The sequence below is a fragment of the Onychomys torridus genome, chromosome 16 (genome assembly GCF_903995425.1).
Source record: "Onychomys torridus chromosome 16, mOncTor1.1, whole genome shotgun sequence".
Lineage (NCBI taxonomy): Eukaryota > Metazoa > Chordata > Mammalia > Rodentia > Cricetidae > Onychomys > Onychomys torridus.
In genome coordinates, this window is record NC_050458.1 from 33803980 (window position 1) to 33824313 (window position 20334).

At 43.4% G+C, this 20334-nt stretch overlaps 1 protein-coding gene across 2 annotated transcripts in view; it reads right to left on the reverse strand.

Moving 5' to 3' along the window:
• Positions 1 to 20334, reverse strand: part of Zfat (zinc finger and AT-hook domain containing) — a 188343-nt gene that overhangs the window by 68677 nt on the left and 99332 nt on the right. For both annotated transcript variants that reach the window (XM_036208746.1, XM_036208745.1), the window contains exon 10: positions 18368 to 18541. In XM_036208746.1, the coding sequence (XP_036064639.1) occupies positions 18368 to 18541 (174 nt within the window). The remainder of the gene's footprint in view (positions 1 to 18367; positions 18542 to 20334) is intronic.

A 20334-nucleotide genomic window follows, 5' to 3' on the forward strand; every position in this document is an offset into this window, starting at 1 on the left:
AAGCCTAGCGGAGAAAAATAAAATCTGCAGCTTGATCAGAATCTTGTCTTACTGTTGTCCCTCGTGTCCTCTGTCTCTTCCATTCGCTCCCACAGGTGGGTTCCCACCCCACCCCCACCCCCACCCCACCCCCGTTGAAACCCCGCTGGCCGGGGCACAGTCTGACTTGAAATCTCTGTCAATGCCATTCATCAAAAACTCTTCAATTTAGCCTTGGGCAGATTTTTGGACAAGGGCAGAAAGCACCACATTCTTCACTATATATATATATATATATATATATATATATATATATATATATATATATATATATATGTCACAAGAACAGTCTCCAGGCAGCTTGCTAATCTTCTCCTCTGAAACCTCTTGAGCTGAGCCATCATAATTTAGACTGCTCTCAGCCTGTCTTCCATATTCCTACCAGGATGACCCATTATGCCCCACTTAAAGCATTCAACTGCTTTCTTAATCCGAAGTTCCAAAGTCCACATTCTACCAACAAGCAGCATGGTCAGGCCTAGTAGAGCAAAACCCCAGTCCCTGGCACCAACTTCTGTCTTAGGCACTGCTCTACTGCTATGAAGAGACGACATAACTCTTACCAAAAAAAGCCTTTAATTGGGGTTTTCTTACAGTTTCAGAAGTTAAGTCCACTATCCTCATGGCAGGGAGCATGGTGGCATGAAGAGATAACATAATGCTGAAGAGTTCTACATCTGGATCCACAAGCAGCAGGAAGAGAGGGTGACACTGGGCCTGGCATGGCCTTTTGATAACCTCAAAGCCCACCCCACTGACACACAACAAAGCCACACTTCTTAATCCCTTTCAAATAGTACCACTCCCTGATGACTAGACATTCAAATATATGAGCCTTTGGGAGACATTCTTATTAAAACTACCAAAACCATATACTGAACTGGCCACTTATCTGCTCAAGTGTCCTAAGCTGGACTAATTATCATTCTCAGCAAGTGGACTCCATGTCTAGACATCTCAGGATTACCCATGTCACCCAAGTCTAATGCCTGGCAGTTTCTTCAGATCTATGAGCATATATATTGTGGTTTGGATGTGGACACACACATTCAAACATTTAACCCCAACTGGTAGTGCTGTTTTAGAAGGTTACAGAACATTTGGAAGGTAGGGCTTAGCCATAGGAAGTGGGGTCATACATTGAGGTTTGCACCTGGACTCTACTTCCTGTCTAGTCTTTGCTTCCTGATCAACCCAGATGTGAACAGGCTTCTCCTACCACAGGCACAGGCCAGTCCCACCACCACATCACTCCTTCCACTCATACCTTACAAAACATCATTGCACTGCAGTTTGCTTCCCACTCTGCTCACTGGAACTGCCTGCTCACAGGCTGGGCTGCTATCACCTGCCATGTCTCTTTCATCTTAGCAACCCAGTGTCTGAGTGTATACATACATGAACATATTTTTTGAATCTTATTAAGTGGAAACAGGCATGAAACAAATAAGAAAGCTCTTGTATTTTACACAGACAACACCCTTGATAAGAGCAACAAAAAGAAAAAAGAAAAAAAATGGTTCAAGAATATTAATGCTAGAGTTATACCTCTCTATATGTATAAACTCTAAATTCTAGATTCCGTGTGTGTGTGTGTGTGTGTGTGTGTGTGTGTGTGTGTGTGTGTGTGTATGAGAGAGAGAGAGAGAGAGAGAGAGAGAGAGAGAGAGAGAGAGAGCGAGTGCTATATATCTGTGTATGTGATGTATATATCTGGGTTCCCACAGAGGATGGAAGAAGGAAGCAGATCAGGAAGAGCTGGAACTGGAGTTACAGGTAGTCATGAACCAACAGTGTGGCTGCTGGAAACCAAACCTTTTCTTTAAAAGAGCAAGCAAGTGCTTTTAACTTCTGAGCCATCTCTCTGCCCTGATTTTACTAAATCTTAAAGCCCAAACTATAGAGATATTTTTACTTATAAAGTATGCAAGTTACAGTTAGAGAATAACTAAAATGTTTTTTTGAAATACACTGTCAACTTTTTCTCAAACATACAGCCACATAGTTCTACACATCACCAGCATAACCTCTTTCCACTAGCCTATGACTCACATGCCTACATCCACATGGCGCCAGAAGCAGGAAAAAATGCTTAGATTCTTTACTAACATACCGAGGGGGGAGAGTGGATAGAACTGTTCTCAGTATCAAACAACCAGATCAAAGAGCAAAATATTAAGTCTTAAAAGGAAGCCGTGAAGGGCCAGGCAGCTGACTCAGTAGTTAAGAACCACACTGCTCTTACAGAGGACTAGAGTTTAGTTCCAGCATACATGGCAAGCTGCTCACAACCACTTGTAATTCTAGCTCCAGGGGATTTGACACTCTCTTCTGGACTGCATCAGCACTACACACAAACACATACACACAAAAAATGATAATCTTCCAAAAAAATGAAACAGTGGGGATCTTTTGGACTGCCCTGACTAAAAACATGAAAGGAGATTTCAAGTATTGGGGCTATTATTAGATAGTCTACGGCTCCTGGGGGAAACACTGCCAAGCTCAAGTGGGATAACTTCATAAACGTGTGTGTGTGTGTGTGTGTGTGTGAGAGAGAGAGAGAGAGAGAGAGAGAGAGAGAGAGAGAGAGAGAGAGAGAATTTCACACAAGCTAGAGTCATCAGAGAAAGGAGCCTCAGTTGAGGAAATGCCTCAATGAGATCCAGCTCTAATGATAAATGGGGGAGGGCCCAGCCCATGGTGGGTGGTGCTATCCCTGGGCTGCTGGTTCTGGGTTCTATAAGAAGGTGGGCTGAGCAAGCCAGTAAGCAGCTTCCCTCCATGGCCTCTGGGATCCTGCTCTGTTAGAATTCCTGTCCTGACTTCCTTCAGTGATGAACAGCAATGCTGAAGTATAAGCCTAATAAACTATCTCCTCCCCAACTTGCTTTTTGGTAATGGTGTTTTGTTGCAGCAATAAAAACCCTAAGACAGTATGCATGTATATATACATATACACATAGGCTTATATGAATTGTGTGTAATTTTAGGCTTTGCTGTTGCTCTTGCTTGCCTCCTATAGTGTCTTAATTATTTTTCTATTTGCTGTGATAAAACACCATAGCTGAAAGCATTTATTTTGGCTTATGATTTCAGAGGGTTAGAGTCCACAATAGTGAAACAAAGGGATAGCTGAGACCTTATATCTTGATCCACAAACCATGAGGCAAAAAGAGAGAATACTCAAAATTGTTTGAGTCTTTTGAAACCTCAAATCCTACCCTCAGTGATGCACCTCCTCCAAGGTCACACCTCTCAATCCTTCCCAAACAGCTCCAACAACTAGGGACCAACTATTTCAATATGTGAGCCTAATGAGGGTCATTTTCATTCAAACCATCACACAGAGGTTGAAGGCAAGTCTTTATTGCTGAAGACACCATGAACTTTAGAGAAAAGAGCTGGAGGACCCTAGCTGGATCGGATTTGAAGACCTGATAATAATGGAAGGTGCTATGCAAGTTCCCAAAAGATGGGAGTAACTACTACTCCTAAGTAGCTAGGAACAACAAGGATAATTATCATGCTGAGTAACACTTACGGTGCAGTAGTGGCACCCACAGCTTGGAAGTAACCAACAGCTCTCTAATTGGACTCATGGCCCACTTGGCATAAGGAAATCATGTCTGATATTGAAAACCTAGTCAATACCCACTAGTGAGGCCATGGATCTTAGAGGAGTGCTACTATTGCCACTTTATTAAAGCCAACATAATTCTTAACTACATTTTAAATACTTAGTATTATACGCACAGATAAAGTTTAGCTCGCATTACTGATCAAAGAAACTTCAGTTTGCAACAGAAACCATTAAAGAAGACTACAACAGATCAAAATGTAGAGAATAAGTGATTGTGGGGTGTCCAACCACACCTGACACATGTACAACACAGTTCTTGCACCTAGGGTTCAGGGAACATTGAGGGAAAGTGGTTGGACCAGGAAAGCTGCTGTAAGAATATGTCTCCTAGAAATGACAGAAAAGTTTTACCCATGATACCTCAACAATATGGCCACCTAAACAAGACCTGAATGAATACAATACCACCAGACATGCTAACATTGAAAAGGGAAATCTAATGAGGACATAGCCATAAACAGAAAAACTCCAGGTAACTGAGGACTGCTGAGAGAGGGAGAATTAGCCTTGCCCAGGGATGAGCCCCTAACTGGTTATCCAATACCAAGTGGCCATCTCTGAAACTGTATACATACAGGCAATACTAAACAAACTGAGCAGGTTGTATTTATAGATTTAGGGGTGTGTGTGTGTGTCTATGTGTGTGTCTGTGTCTGTATGTCTGTGTGTCTGTGTGTGTCTGTGTCTCTGTGTGTGTATATGTCTGTGTGTAACAATAACAAAGAAAATGAGCCATGATTTCAAGAGGAAGTAGGGATGGAGGCACTACATGAGAATGACTGGAAGGAAGAAAAAGAAGGAGAAAAGTGATGTAACTATATGTTAACTTAAAAGACAAAAAATATTATTAAAAGGAAAGAAAAAGAAGCTTTTAAAGAAAGAAATGGAATAACCTCCTAGTGCCCAAGGCTCTGAATCATATAAGGAAAGTGAGAGGTTCCAAAGGACCATCCCTACCCAGGCAATAGATACAGCCCAACTGAATGCAGATTTATGACTAGTCATAAAGAAGCAATTTCCAGACTTATCAGGCAATTTCCGGCAAGAGATTCCTAAGAATAACAAAGTGGACAGTAGCCTAGCGCTTCTTGGGGTTAAAATGACCTCACAGAGCTGGCTGATGACCATCACATAACTGTATTGTGCATACAAACCACACAGTAGCCCAAGAAAAGAAAACAAACACAAAGAAAAGAAGGCTGATTTTTTCCTTTTCGTCCACTTTTCCTTCTAGTTCTATTCACTGAATTCCTAGGCATCTTTCAGCAGCCTGAAGACTGGGTGTGTATGGTCCCACTGGGCACTCAAGCCAGGGATGCAGGAAGTACTATCAGTTTATGGATGACAAACCAGTCACTACCGAAGTAGCTTTCTAGATCATGAACTGGAGCAAGAAAGCCCTGTCTCGGTCCCAGGTGCATTCTATCTCCAAGCACAAAGAAGCATTTCATCTAATGAAGACCGAAAGAGGTAACATCAGCCATGGTGTTCAGTGCCTCTCACACAAGAATGTGGCCTTTTTCACAGAATGACTGTCTATTAGAAAGGACCACCTAAGAAAAAAGTGGCAGGAGAAGTGACCAGTTCACCCTCTGTGGTCCTGGGATCATTCTTCCCTGCTAGTCAGAGGTCCCAATAGAAAACATGAGACACTCACTCCTGTCCCCTATAAGGATGGCCGAGGCACAGGACTAATAGGCATCTGAAAGTAAGCCCCTAAGAGATGAGACTGGTACACACAGGGGACCCAGTGGGAGACTCTTCTCCACAGGGGCTACCATGCTATTTGGTGGTGACCCTGCTGTCTACCTGCTGTTCACTTCCCTGGAATTCTCTAAGACAATGCAGAGCTTGGGTTCTAGGTAAGGCTGTCTACACAGACCAAGGACAGCACGAAGAATGTAACAATTACAATCAAGTGCAACCAGTCACGGAATCAAACGGTGTATAAAAGACCGTGGGATCCAGTCACCCACAAGCTCTTGACCTCGCCTCCCACAACAGTGGCTCAAAGCCTGCAATGGCTGCATCTCTCTACACTCAGGTGTTCCCCTCTCCTCTCTGCACCCAGAGCCTTGGTGCCTGCTCTTCCCAGCCATTGGTGTGCTCTTCGGTTCACCCTCATTCAGGTGGCTCGATTCTAGGAAGCCTGTATTCAAGTGTCATTTCTCATGGGTCCTTCCTTGGCCACCCTATATTGAGTAACAGTCCCCAAACCCTGCTTTACTGACTCAGTTCAAGTACCAGGAAGTGCATAAGGTTTTTATGTAAAAACTGAATCATTTCAGACTTACATTTTTCCTTTCATGCCTGTTTCCTAAGTATTTGAGATGGTTCAAGATTTCTGTCATAATGCAGCTTGTCTTTGTTGATTTTTACCATGTTTATCATCGGTCTCACTCACTGGACTTTCAGCCTCCTGACAGTGGGCGTTTCGACTTTCTGCTTGCCGTCATTGGGGTTGTCTAATAATAAGATGTATTTTACTGTGCATCTCTGCTGATCTGTAAGCCCTTTCCCAGGCTGTGGGTGCTCTGGAACTAGCACTAAGAGACTACTGAAGATGAGGCCAGTGAGAGGATGGAGGAGCACTCACTGGGTCTGCTCAGACAGCCTCTCCTTCTGCATAGTCAAGCTGTAGGGACCACTAGAGCTGGGACACAGTCTGTGTACCATCTCCAGTTCGAGCCACGGATGACTTAACCACCAGAAAACAGGTGACCTGAGCTGATCCAGGAATTAAACTATCTAGAAATGAAGCAAATATTCAGCCACAACTGGTGGCTGAAAAAAGTGGCCAATCAGTCTGCACCAGGAGGGGGTGAAGGAGGAGGGACTAAGGGAAAAAACAACGGGGGGGGGGGGGGGCAGAAGAAAATGATGAAGCAGAGAGGGCAAGGTGGGTAGTGCAGATGGCAAGGTGGCAGCTGTGTTCAGTCACTCATCAAGCTTCATGAAACTGTGTGCCAGAGACGAGGGAGTAAGGCAATGGTGCTGGTACCTTCTGGGGCACATCACATAAATGAGCTAGCAGGGAGGCCAATAAATCACTGTAACATGTGACCAAGAACAATGACTGCCATAGAGTGCTAAGCATGAAAGGGGTGGGCAGGAGGGGGTGAGGCCCTGGGAGCTGCTTTATCATGAAGGCCCCAGTGGGGATGTGATGTTAAGTTGATATGGATGTATGAGGAGAGAGTGACTAAGGAGAAAGAAACAGCTTTGGGGAGAGAAATAGCCACTGTCTCTGTAGACCCAAAGAACTTTCACAATAAACCACTGTCTGTTTTGGCTTCTCAAAAAGGACTGTCAAAAGGCCAAGAGTTCTAATACATGCAGCCACTGAGCCAATGAGGGAACACATGAATGCAAACCAACGAGACTCCAGCAAGAGAGCGAACAAGAGAACATGACTGCAGACCTTCTCAAGAGAGGATGACATCAGATTTAGCCCACCAATACATATCAATGCAAAAGCAAAAACAAATCTCTTTAACAGATGCTACGTAATCTTTATGAAGCATAGGTCATTTACTCTGTACAGTACTTGCTCAATTTCATGAGTTGTCAGATAAATACAAATTATAACACAGAAGATTTGATATCTATTGCTAATCACTTTTCATAACACATATTGTTAAAAATGAAAGACTGAAGCTAATAATAGCTTCTCCCAAATCTCTGGTAAAAGAATTTAAAGAGTAAAACAGTGGTTAATGCTCAGGTACAAAACAACACAGCTGCTCTGGTGGCTGAAAGTGTCCTAAGAAGGGGTCGAATAAAGGAAAGAAATGCATGGAAAAGAAAGGCCCGACACAAAGGTTACAACAAGTGAAGGAAGGAAGAAAGAAGAATTAATAGACTGTCCAAAGTAAAGGAGACAGTTCAGCAAATCCCCACGTTACTACAACTGCTAAACTAGTTACCTATGGGCTGCACAACTACCAAGAGTGATTACAGTATCAAAGTGTCATCATAACTATATAATAAAATCCATATGGTCCATTTGCCTATGATCAAAGGCAGATATTGACTATAAATCACTCCCAGGTGACAGAACTGTGGAACCGACACTAAGGAGGTGGTTTCTGTGATTTAAGCTGTCTGTGTACTAACAGGAAAGAATGCTGGCTTTTCAGCATCCTCCTAGGTAGGTTCTAATGACCTCTCTACCACACAAGTTACAAAGGCAGGTCTGAAAATGAGAAACAAAAAATGGTGCCAACGGCTCCTGAACTTGAAGATTCAGAAAAGTTCCTATCTCTCTGAACTCCAGACGGGCTGTTTCCTGATTTGGCAACTTTGTCTGGGGGGTAACAGTCTGAATGGAAATGAATACAGGCTCATAGAGAGTGGCATTATTGGGAGGTGTGGCCTTATTGGAGTAGGTGTGGTTTTGTTGTAGGAAGTGTGACACTGGGGGCGGGCTTTGAGGTTTCAGATGCTCAAGCTAGGTCCAGTGTAGTTCACTGTCTCTTCCTGCTCCCTATGGATCTAGATGTAGAATTCTCAGCTACCTCTCCAGCACCATGTCTGCCTGCATGCCACCATGCTTCATGCCATGACTATAATAGACTAAACCTCTGAAACTGTAAGCCAGCCCCAGTTAAATGTTTTTCTTTATAAGAGTTGCTGTGGCCATAGTGTCTTTTTATAGCAATAGAACCCTAAGATATCTGGTTAGGTGTCTTAGATCCCTTATTCCCAAGAAAGAGACACGAACCCAATTTATGTTTAGTCTCAGTTATTGTCCTCTGAAGTGAGATTCTGAAGCAAGATTTAATTTTTATAAACAGTCAGAAATCTTCTGAGCATGTCTTTCCTAGAAGAAGGATGACAGAAAGACAACCCTTGTTTGGAGGACCGCACCACAGAAAGCCCTCGGGTTCTGCAGTACTGGCCCCTTGAAGGATTGTGGCAACAAAGCCTTCCTAACAACAAACTGCAGGATTTACAATCTTATTACTTAGGAAATTTTCCTTCATCGACTTCATGGACCAGATGTTAAAATGTCAAAACCATGACAACCTGGATGAATCTCACAAAGGACTAAATCCCTCCAAAACACACACTGTATAAATCCAATGATAGAAAACTCAAAGACAGGTAAATGTCAAAGAAAGTGGGAGAAGTCAGAGGCAGTTGCCTTAAGACAGGGGGACTTTGGAAAGGCTGCTAAATTCTGTTCCTTTTCCTTGACTGTGGTGACATCTTCTGTTTCCTCATCTAATAGGAGCTCCTGGCTCAACCTTTGAATAATGGATGGATGACTACTGTTGGCTTCTGACCTATTAGATACAGCCTGGGAACCAGACTCTGTCTAAACTCAAGTGTTGCCAGACAGTGGGAGAAATAGAGTCCAGTGATCCTCAGCTCCACCCTTGCTCAGGCCATAACTGGAGATAATTAGTTGACCCAATGGTGATGGAACAGGGAGAGATTTACAGTAGGGGAGGATGAACTGGGGCTACCCATCGCCCTGCCCCAGCTTATATGAAAAGGTCCAGTGGGCCTCAAGGAGTCGGTGCCCATGGACTGTCTGTTGTAGAAAACATAGCAAGTATAGCAAGTATATAGGTGGTTGTGGGGAGCCAGCAGAGCATCGAGCTCCAAGCTGTAGCAGGAAGTTATACTGAAGTAGACTCTGAAGAGCAGAAACATATGGTGGTCCACAGAGAAGAGGGAACTCTGAGCCCCAAGTCCTGCTCTTATGGATACTCAAGGTCACCATGAAGAACACCTGTTGCTGTCTTTGTTCCTTACCCCCACAGCTGCTTCATCAGTTTCTCTGGGGCTAGTTACAGCTGCTCAGCTACTTCAAATAGGGTCCTATAAACAATACAATGGCCAAAGAACCTTCAGCTATCTCATTTGGATTCCAGCGTTTGGACTCAATCTGAACACAAAGCCACAGCAATGGGAGATTCCTTTGGATTGAAAGCAACATGTTTGCAATGTCTGTTAAGTAAACATCTCTGCCAGACCAAACTTCACATGCACCTTAGACTTGAAGAGATATTGATGTGCTTAGAGAAGGAATTTCCATAAACCACTGTTATTAGCAAAACGTATCTACAGGCATATTGTAGGAATGTCTCATGACTGTTTATTGAGTCTTACTGAAAAAGGTGATTTTTGCATAAGTAAATGTTTGTCAGTTTTTGGACAAGTTACTTCATACTTCTTTCAGAAAAGTAGTGCTTGCCATTTTCCCACAGTGACACTGAGATCTTCTATGGCACTGTGCCCTATGGTCAAAATGCCCAAGAGACAGTGGATTTGGTTGTCCCTCGGTGATGTACACTCAACTATAAGAACTCACTCTTGCCGGGTACAGTTAAGGGCTACTGTGATTTTCAGAACGCTGGCATGTAGAGGAGCAGAGACAAGGCTCACATACTTGGTATAAGCCCACTACCCCAGGGCAGAAGGCCAACAATGCCCCATACCCACCACAAAGGCAGCCAATTCCCAATACCCAAAACCCACACATGATTTTATACTGAGAGAAAAGGAGTCTGCAGATGTGGCCAGGTAAAGCATCTCAAGCTGGAGTCTGTCCTGGATTATGTAGAGTCTAAGGGCATCTAAAGAAGCAGGCGTGAGGATTGGAGGCAGAACACAGATGTGAGGATGCAGGAGCAGACTGAAGGACACTGGACTACTGGCTCTCAAGACAGAGGGGCTCCTAAAACAAGGGGTACAAAGTCTGCAAACTACAAAGGAAGCAGCAGTCTTCCGTCCCCCCAAGAGTTTGACAAAGGAGTAAAGCTGTGCTGATACCAGGATCACAGACTGTGGGACCCCAGAGGCATGATGTCATCGGCCCACCACTGCTCTACGCCACAAAATCTTTAGCAATTTGTTATAGCAGCAGAGGAAATAAGACTCTTAGAATGTGCTAAAAAGGCATCTGCTCCAGGCTGCATAGCAGGAAGTGTAGGGGACCTTTTCTCAGAGTGCATTTCTAGGCAACCTAAGACAAAAGGTGGAGAGAGAGAGAGAGAGAGAGAGAGAGAGAGAGAGAGAGAGAGAAAATATCTAGTCAATCAGTGAGTTTAACTAGGGTTATATACAAGAGCATGGGTGGGTGGTTACTTACATGAATCTGGGCAATTATGGACAGATACACCTCAGAAGCTCTCCCTGAAATGGCTAACCATTTAGTCATCCCCAGGGAGGGGTAGGGCTTAATACACTTTGTGAAACTCATGTGTTCTTATCCCATTTACCACAGAATGTCAGTGGGCCCAGTCTTGCAAGAGCTTCCTGCAGGTTATCACAGCTACTGCTTCAAAACACTAATAGTTGTGTAGTGCCAGAAGGATAGAGTGCTCCATGACCTTTCACCTGTTCTTCCTTCTTGCTTCCCGTAGGCCAGCCACACAAAGGATGCCACCTACAGCCAGGAGAGCATCCTGCAGGGAACATCACTGGCATTTTGCTGCTGGAGTCTTGCAGAGCCGTAGCTCATGGTTGAGCATCTGCAGTAATTTGTGCAATGGCAAACCAGAACAGAAATAGCTACAGCAACAAAAATACGGTGTAAGATGTCTCTGTGCTTTAGAAGCTGAACTTGAAGAAACTGCACACTTAGTCTGCTGATGACTCTGTAATTAGTGCATCAGTTTTTAGGCAAGGAGGAATAGATCTGCAGAGGGCAATAGTGCAGAACCAAATAAAGGGACAGGCAAGAGCAGGGCACTAGGACTGTACTGAAGTGGCAGGCACTGTGCCAAGCATCAATCTACACAAAAAGCCTACCTCACTTAATTTGAGACCTCGGTCTGCATATTGGGCTGTCAAGTAAGCTCATGGGCACATACTGTGCAGTAGCCTCAATTATTCTTCAGAGCTGTGAGTCAGGTAAGTCTGACAGAAAGAGCTTCACATGGACTCAAACGGAGTGCACATATGAAATGATACTCTTGGGCCACGGCACCAGCCTACCTTTGCCCCCCACCATGTAGGCACCAGCCCACAAAGACACAAGGGCCTTCAGTGTCTATGCCCCATCCCCACCTTTCCTTAGCCTTCTTTCTAATGTAGAAGAGGAAGGACGGATGAGATCAGGCTACGGTCCTACTGAGGCAGACCACTTGCTTGGGTGCGATGTTCTTGTGCCCTGCTTCTTGAGTATAACAGTTCTGAGAGCTCAGAGCCAGGGATGGACTTTACTCCAGAGTGATGTTACCAGTTTGCTTTCTCTTAGAGGACAGAAAAGAAAGGAAAGGGAGGGGGGGAAAATCCTAGCATCGTCTGGAATGTTCCAACCAATGAGCAGCTATGAGAGCTCTTATCATGGAGCGAAAAGGGGAGAAAAGTTACTTTCTGAACTCAGCTGATTCCCAAATTCAATTCGACGTGTCTAATTATTACACAGGGGCTTGAAGCCTGAAAAATGCCTCTTAATAAATCTTACCAGAAAAGTTCTTCCTGAGTGGATAAGGCACGGTTGAACTGGTTGAACTAAAGAAAGTAAAGACTCTAAGGAATCGACCCAGAATCTTAATGAACCACGTGTTTCATGATGAAAGGACTCTCGCTTGATTATGTAATAGAAAAGCACCATGGGATCTATCCTCCCGCATCAACTGTAGGGACACAGAATTAAGGGAGAATCTCCAGGCTCTTCATCATGTGTATCTTTGTAAAAGGCTGAAGTGTGTGTGTGGTCCCAGAGTTTCCTCCTAAATTCTTGTATCCCGTTGACTGATCAATTTCTGACTTTGTACACACGGCAGACGAACCTTTAGAAGGAATACCTTTACCCAGACTGGCCTATCCATTCTAAGTCACAGTAATAAGCTCCTGTGGGAAAGAGAAATGCAATAAACAGGGATATATCACTTTAAATAAGCCAATAAATGTGAAAAATTCGACTCACACACAAGTGGAAGAAAGGGTGATGAGTCACTATCTTTTTTACTTCATTAAAAGATGCCCAAGAAGATACATTTAAAAGTGAGTTCCTCGACCATGTTTTAAAATACCTAGTTCACAAGCACCTGATTTAACACAACTGTCTAAGATGAAATGGTGGGGACATAATTGGCATTTCTTAAGCAGGGCTGTAGCATACCCTCTCTATGCAAGGCACGTCACATTTTGTTGTGCGATTATTCGCACCACAAAAATTTACAGAGCATGGGTGCTGTTCTGGGGCTGCAGACTCAAAACAAATGCACTATGTCCCAAGGCTCTGCTGGCTAACTACCCAGAGCGTTGGTTCTCAACCTTCCTAATGCTGTGACTCTTTAATACGGTTCCTCATGTTGCAGTGAATCCCAACCACAAAGTTATTTTGTTGCTGTTTTATAACTATAATTTTTCTACTGCTTTGGATGGTAGTTACATATCTGAGACGCAGGATATCTGGTATGCAACCCCAAATGGGTCATGCCCAACAGGTTGAGAACCACTGATCTAGAGGCAGACACAGAGAACATGAAGAAGGGAATTCCACAGGACACTGGAGAATGATGGTCTAAAGAGGACAGTGCAAACGTGCAGGAAGGGCATCGAGTTGCTGCCAGGAGAGCTTCTGCAGCAGCAGAGACGACAAACACCTAGATGGTGCTCCTGAGAAACACAGGCAGGGAGAGGAGAAAGAAGCAGACAAGTGCAGACAACTCGGTGAGACTTCAGACACACAGTACCCAGGAAAGACCCACTCCGGAGTGCTCTTCAGGGAAGACCAAAATCTCTGCTGTGGGGAGGGAGCACTCCAGTATGTGGAGGGCAGAATGTACTTAATAGGCCTGATGATAAGAAGACCTACCTGTGTGTCTGGGAGACAAGAGTCAGGGAGGGCAAGAAGAGAAGATGGGTGAGCCCCATGGGCCACACAGGCCACACAAAGAACGGACTCAGAAGGTGCACACCTGTATTGGAGGTAGGACTCTGGACCCCTAGGTACAGATCTGGCCTCTGTTTCAATAGGGTTACTGGCTGCTGGATGGAAAACAGACCTCAGGCCAAAGGGCAGAAGTGCATGAGCCATGAAGAGGCCACTGCAATGCCCTGAAAAATGGGGATGGTGAGGACAATTCTTCTCCCCTGGGCTCATGCTAAAAACTAAATGAACTACAGTCTCTCATCAGCTCTGAGATACATGTTTTTCACATCTTACCTGTGAAATTGAAATGTGTCTAAAACCAAGAATGATTTAAAACCACTTTTAGCCATCAGGACAGTCCACATTGTACATGTTGTAAACACAGCCTACTGCTCATGTCATGGTTTCAGTTAGGGAACAAGTGTTGCACATACTGTAAACATGGCCTACTACTCATATCATGGTTTCAGGTATGAAACATGTGCTGCATATGCTGTAAACATGGCCTACTGCTCATGTCATGGCTTCAGTTAGGTAACAAGAGCTTTTGGTATGTGCATACAGTTTGATGAGCATGCAAAATGCCTTCAAAATATTCTGCTTGAGGGGGTGGGAATGTAGCTCAATAGCAGAACGCTTCTTCATTCCCCAGAACCACCAAAAACCTTTTATTTGGATTATCATACACAGTCTTGGGTTTTAGTATGGTATTTTCAAACAAAGTTTGGGTTTATTTTAATGGTTAATCTGAAGAAAAGTCATCAAAACTATTTCAAATCAACGTCTGCTTTGTAATAAATGGTTTTTGTGCCCACCATAGTCAAAGACCGAACCGTGGGGCATAAATACGACAGAAGCACATTTTTACTTCTGAGGGAAGACCTGAAGGTATGGGCAATGACCTGGGTGGACAGCAGCCTGGGATGCTATCTGCTTGGTCAGACTCAAGCAGTGGAACTGGGTTCAAACAGGAGCACATTTTAGAAAAATCACCAAATCTGTGCTCTATTTTCTTTTTATATATGCCTGAAAAAATCCAATGAAACAAATATGTTGTATTAAAAAAAAAAAAAAAAAAAAAAGAATGGAGGCAAGACAGGACAGGGCTGTAGACAAAAAAGGTGCTGTGAGCTATGGAGTAATAGGTGAATTCTGGATCACATGGGGAAGAACATGACAACTTGCTAATGGATCTTTTCTGAGTGAGAGAACAAGGCTGTCCAAACTGACCTGGTTTCTCACCAGAGCAGCTGAAAATGGGCAGCCACTCACTAACACTGGGTATAGCAGAGGCGGCAGCCTAAGGCCCATAGCAACTCCACTCTGCTTCCTGTTTTTACATACCTGGGTGTTAAGAACAGGGGTTTTGTTGTTGTTGTTGTTGTTGTTGTTTTGTGTTGTGTTCTTTTTTAATGTATTCAAATAGGTTTGTAAAAACAAAAACCGAAGATGAAGAAAATGTGGCAGAAACTGTATGTGATACTCATAACCTAAAATATTTACTATCTCACTACACTGTCTGGCTACCCCTGGCTACACAAAACAGGGTATGTGGAGGAAGGGCTGGAACTGGTGTTGAACAGTGGAATGTGGGGGTCATCTAGACATCCACAAGCAGACGTGCAGTGGGCAGGTAAGCAGGCCTGGGGCTTGGAAAACAGAGTAGGACCTTCCTGCATGGAAAGCCTTCACGTAAGGAGCATTCAGAGCTTGCAGGAAGAAGCATGCAAACATGAAGCATGAGAAGCACTGCACAGCAGAGTATAACAAGCCCCAGTTTAATAATACAGAAACAGAGAAGTCACCTGCTCTAGTCACCCTACAAGGAATGGGCAAACAACATTCAAAGCTAGGCTCTCAGCTCTACCTATTTGGTATGGTTTCTCAAGCAAAGAACTTAATTCTTCCTTATCAGATAATACCAGATAATACGCTGTAGACTAAATAAATGGCCACTGCAGACTTTCTAGCAGTGTTGACTGCTAGATATGAAGTCCCTATATGGTTAAAAACTGACAGCTTTATCTGGACACTCAGGATACCAGTGAGGAGCACAGGTACTGGCCAGGTCAGAACTCACTACACTCTGGTCATATGGCTCATAGGCTGAGCCAGGGATGGAAACAAGGATGCTTTCATGACTAACATACCATGATCAAGAGATAATAATCCAATGAAATACCCCAGAAATCTCTTACAAAACCAAAATAGAATGTAATAGTATGTGGTAAAATCAGATTAAAACAGTATCTTTTAAAACCAGGACCTAAAACAAAACCCATCAAAGACAACCCAAAATCTCAGAATGAAAAACAGCATCTTGGGGAATTCTGGCACAGCAAAATTAGATGGAAAAGATTGATTTCTCTATAAATTCGCTGAGTCAGTAGACAGCTGTGTGAAAATGAAGATTCCTAACATACCACATACACCAAAACAAATTTTAAGAAACTGAAATTTCATAAATGTTATGAAATCATAAATAAAACTTAAGGCAAAAGAATTTGTTCTGAATTGAGAGGTTTCTTTTATCATCGAGAACTCACAGAGGGTAAACGCATAAAGGAAAATATTGATAAATTTAAATGAGCAAAGCTCTTTAACTGCTCTCTATAAAAAGAGATTGTAAGGTATAAAAGCAAATGATAACCTAGGGGGATATTTATAGAGCCCCGCAAAGCACTGAAGTCCACAGAGCTCTATGAAACCAAAGAGATACAAATATCAGTAAGGGACATAAACTCTTTCAGTCTCTACCTTACACATGGTATCAGAGTGAGGCATTTAAAGCTTTTTAAATAAATTAAAAGGGGAAGTAAGAGCATATAGTCTGAAGAGAGCTAAAGCACACAGACAGGCAGTAGATCAGGAACAGCTAGCCCAAGCTCAGTTCTGCTTAGCAGCCGGCCCTCCAGGACAGGAGTGCACAGCAAGTGTCAAAGGGGGACACAGATGACAGGCACAGCAGCCCAAGGAGAAAGGACAAGCTCCAGGCACATCACATGCCACACACAGCTGGCCCTCCTTGCTCTTGCTGCCTAGACTCACAGCACACCAAAGCTAAGAGACCCAGGAAATGTCAAGGCCTTGTCTCTTAATTTTTCAGTATAACCAAGTTCTCAAAAATGTTAGGAAAAAATAAAAGAGTAAAAACTTCAAATTTCTATAACTTTGCTAGGAGAGACTCCATGTTATTTGCCAGGCTGTTCCCTTACAGGGAAGCCATATTGCTGTTTTGACCAGACTGCTCACACTGGTCCCCTCCCTCTATGTACACAGCAGTTGCCCAAGGTCTGTCTGAGTAGATGGCTTTCCATGGCCTCCACCCACATTTCAGAGTCAAACTTAAGACCACTGTGCCCTTTCCGAGTCTCCATGAATGCACTCCTAATGCTGTTACCACAACCCAGGAGACAATGTGGCTCTGGGGATCGATGGCCTTCATGAATGTGGGCTTTAGAGAGAAACAGACTACCACATGAAGGAACATGGTTCCTGCAAAAAGACTCGGGTAATGCAAGATCAGCAAGGCCATTGTTTGAGAAGGTGAAAAAGCTCATAAGTAGCTACCTGACACTAATACTTTCAATATCCCTGTGTGATGGCCTATATTATCGAGTTTATCTATTTGTTTGTTTGCAATGCTGGGGCCTGAACCTAGAGTCTCATCCATGGTAGACAAGCACTCTACCACTGAGTACACCCAACCCCGTATATTTTTCATTTTGATTAACTTTTTTTTAAAGAAAGTACTATTCAACAGTCATGGCTATGCCATTGGTTCTGCATCCTACAAGGCCCTGACTCTAATTCTAATGAGCATTCAGCCTTTCCCATTAAGCCCCTGAAGCTCAATCTGATTCTTGCCAAGGAACCAGCTAGCACACACCTGTGGGACTTACTCCCAGGACACACACACACCATGGAAACAGACACATCATCTTCTAAGCTCCATAATTTAAAAATACTATGGAACTTACTTTGATCTGTACAGTAAACCCCAATTTTTATATCTAAGAATGCTGAAATAACAATTTATTAGGAAATTTTACTAGTCATATTACATGAAGCCTCCACAAGTCCCTCCCCACAACTGAAGTTTCCAATTCAATCAAAACTGTGAAAGATATTGTATGGTTTAGTAGCCTGTTGTTCAATATCTTTCTCTCTGTGAAGCCCATCCCAGAAGGTTTTATGGATGCTGTATACCTACTACCCATCAGAAATTTGACCATTGACCCACAGGCTTCTGAGCTCTCTACAGCTGGGCACATACCTTCAAATGCATACCTGCTCTTGTGTTATCCCATCTAGATGATAGCCTCTTGAAACAGGAGCTGATCCTTATGGTTTTGTTGCCCCTGGGACCCACTTTCATGGCTCACACACTTAGCAACTCATATATTTATATTTTAGGCTAAGCCCTATTTTGAACTGAATAGTAGGAACCCTGAGGTAGCTTTGATGTAAATTCTTCAACTCAAAAAAATCAGGTTGGGCGCCACCACAGTCATCTCTCCAATCAAGCTCCAGGTGAGAAGGAAGGCTAAGGAAGATAGAAACTTCCAGAGCTGAGCATTAACAGTTTACTTCCTCCAGCAGCCTCCCTCTTCTGGCCTCAACAACACATGCTCACACATCCCAAAAGGGTTTCTGCAGAGCATACCATAAGTGAAGCAGCACTGGTCACAGGTTGGAGAGTCCAAGGATAAGACCTTGTGACCTTTCAGAATGTGCATCCTACAAAACAGTGCTTTCCGGGTACAAGGGTATGGACAGCCTATGTTGGCCTTGGCATACCAGTTTCCAGACACGCATTCACAGGTCACTGGGGCTCAGAAACTCACCATCAGATGTGTGAAGGAGCTTATGACTTTTCAGTGTCCCTTTGGATTTGAATTTCTTGCCACACATGTCACAGAGGTGGGTCTTCTCAGTGCTGTGTCGATTCATATGAGCCTTGAGGTTGCTCTTGCTACGAGTTGCATATTCACACAAAGAACATTTGAAGGGCTTCACACCTACCAAGGAGAAATGTATAAATGTATATTTACATGTGTTTGTGCACATATGTGTAGGGAGCCAGATGAATAGTTCACACCATATTAAACTTCCATCTGAATAAAGCAGTGTCCTTGCTTACTCCCAACATGTTCCACACTCCCCATGTCTGGCTCATCTTACCTTGTTCCATCCTATAGAGACACTTCAGGGTCAGCCAAGGTCCCCTTCCTGTGCTTTCTGAGCTTTCTAGCTGCCCATCAACATACCACAATCCTGCAGCTCTGTCCTGCTGAAATGCTCTTACACATCACAATGAGTTGATCACTTCTGCTCTCCCTACAGTCTGGTAACTCCCTAAAGACAGACACCCTGCTTAACTTACAAAGTGATCATTAAATCCAACTGAACTGAGTTGAACTAAATAAAATTAGAGACTCCATCAGCCTTTGCAAAAATCAATGTGATCAGGCACTCAGGGTCAAGTGTTGAGGATATTCCTATTCATAAAATAAACAGAGTCGTACAACACTGGGTGTTGTGTGTCAATGACTCACACTGAACTATTCCCATGATATTGTGTCTGGCTTTTACCCACCTAGAGCCAGTATTAGAACTGCTCTTGTGCTTCATCTCAAAACATTTCTTGACCACTACGGAACTGTTATATCCTCTGAGCAACACAAGCCTGGTGTGTGGTTAAAGTTCCACGTGTGTGGTTAATGTTGAGGACTGTGGACAGTACCCAGGACTTATTTATCTTTATTTTTTCCCTTCTTGTTAATCTTCATGATTTTCTCTTGAATTTGCCTATTGTTATTCTTATCCCATGTCTTACTTTGGGACTGAGCTGGAAGAAAGAACACTTACAGTTCAGTGCAATGATTAACTCCAAAGAATCCCAGCTACTGTAATGTGGGGAGGTTGGCTTTAAAAAAAAATCTTTATAATTCCATCATTATAGAAAAATCCATACACAAATGAAAAAAGAAAACACCATGACAATCCGACATAAAACAGCAGCCTTTAATTTTCTGAACCTTTATCAAAATTCTGAAGTTTTTAAAAAGAGTGGATTTCTCCCAAATGCTCAATATAGAATATTAACACTATATCCCCTGTGAATGTAATAGCGTTGGCTTCACATTAAGCCTAGACACACACTGAGCCTTCTTCTGAAGAATTTAGGAAATGATCTCTCTGATTCCACAGCAAAACTCAAGGTACTTTATACTTGTGTTTCCCAGGTAAGTGAACTGAAGGTCAGGAAGATGGAAGATTTACCTCATCCTGCATCTCATACACAGTGAGGAAGACTACAGCATGCCCTCCTCCCATTCCAGTCCTACAGCTGCCACAGAAGCATTAACAACCCAGGAGAACAGACTTATGTTCCCAGGCTCCTATCTCCCTGCATTTCCATCGTTGTCAGGTCCTTGGTTCTATGTCTAGCCACTCCCAGATGATTCCCACAAGCACCATTCTGAACCAGTCTCCATGCAGACAGAGGCTTCTGCCTCCCTCTCTGCTGAGAAAACCCCTATCGATTAACTCCTTCAATGCCCTCAGAAAATGACATGTGCATGCACCTCACCACCACTGTCAACTCCTCCATTGCTGCCTCCACACAGGAAGCATCACTTTCTCCTAAGGCCAATCAGTGGAGACGTGAAGAACAGAGCTTTAGAATCATTCCACATGGATCCAAATCCCAGTTCCATTCCTTGCTAGCTGTGCAGGATGAATATTTCACTTTGTGAGCCTCGTGTGTCCTCAATGGTAAAACAGTACTTGGCTCTCCAGTCCCTGAACA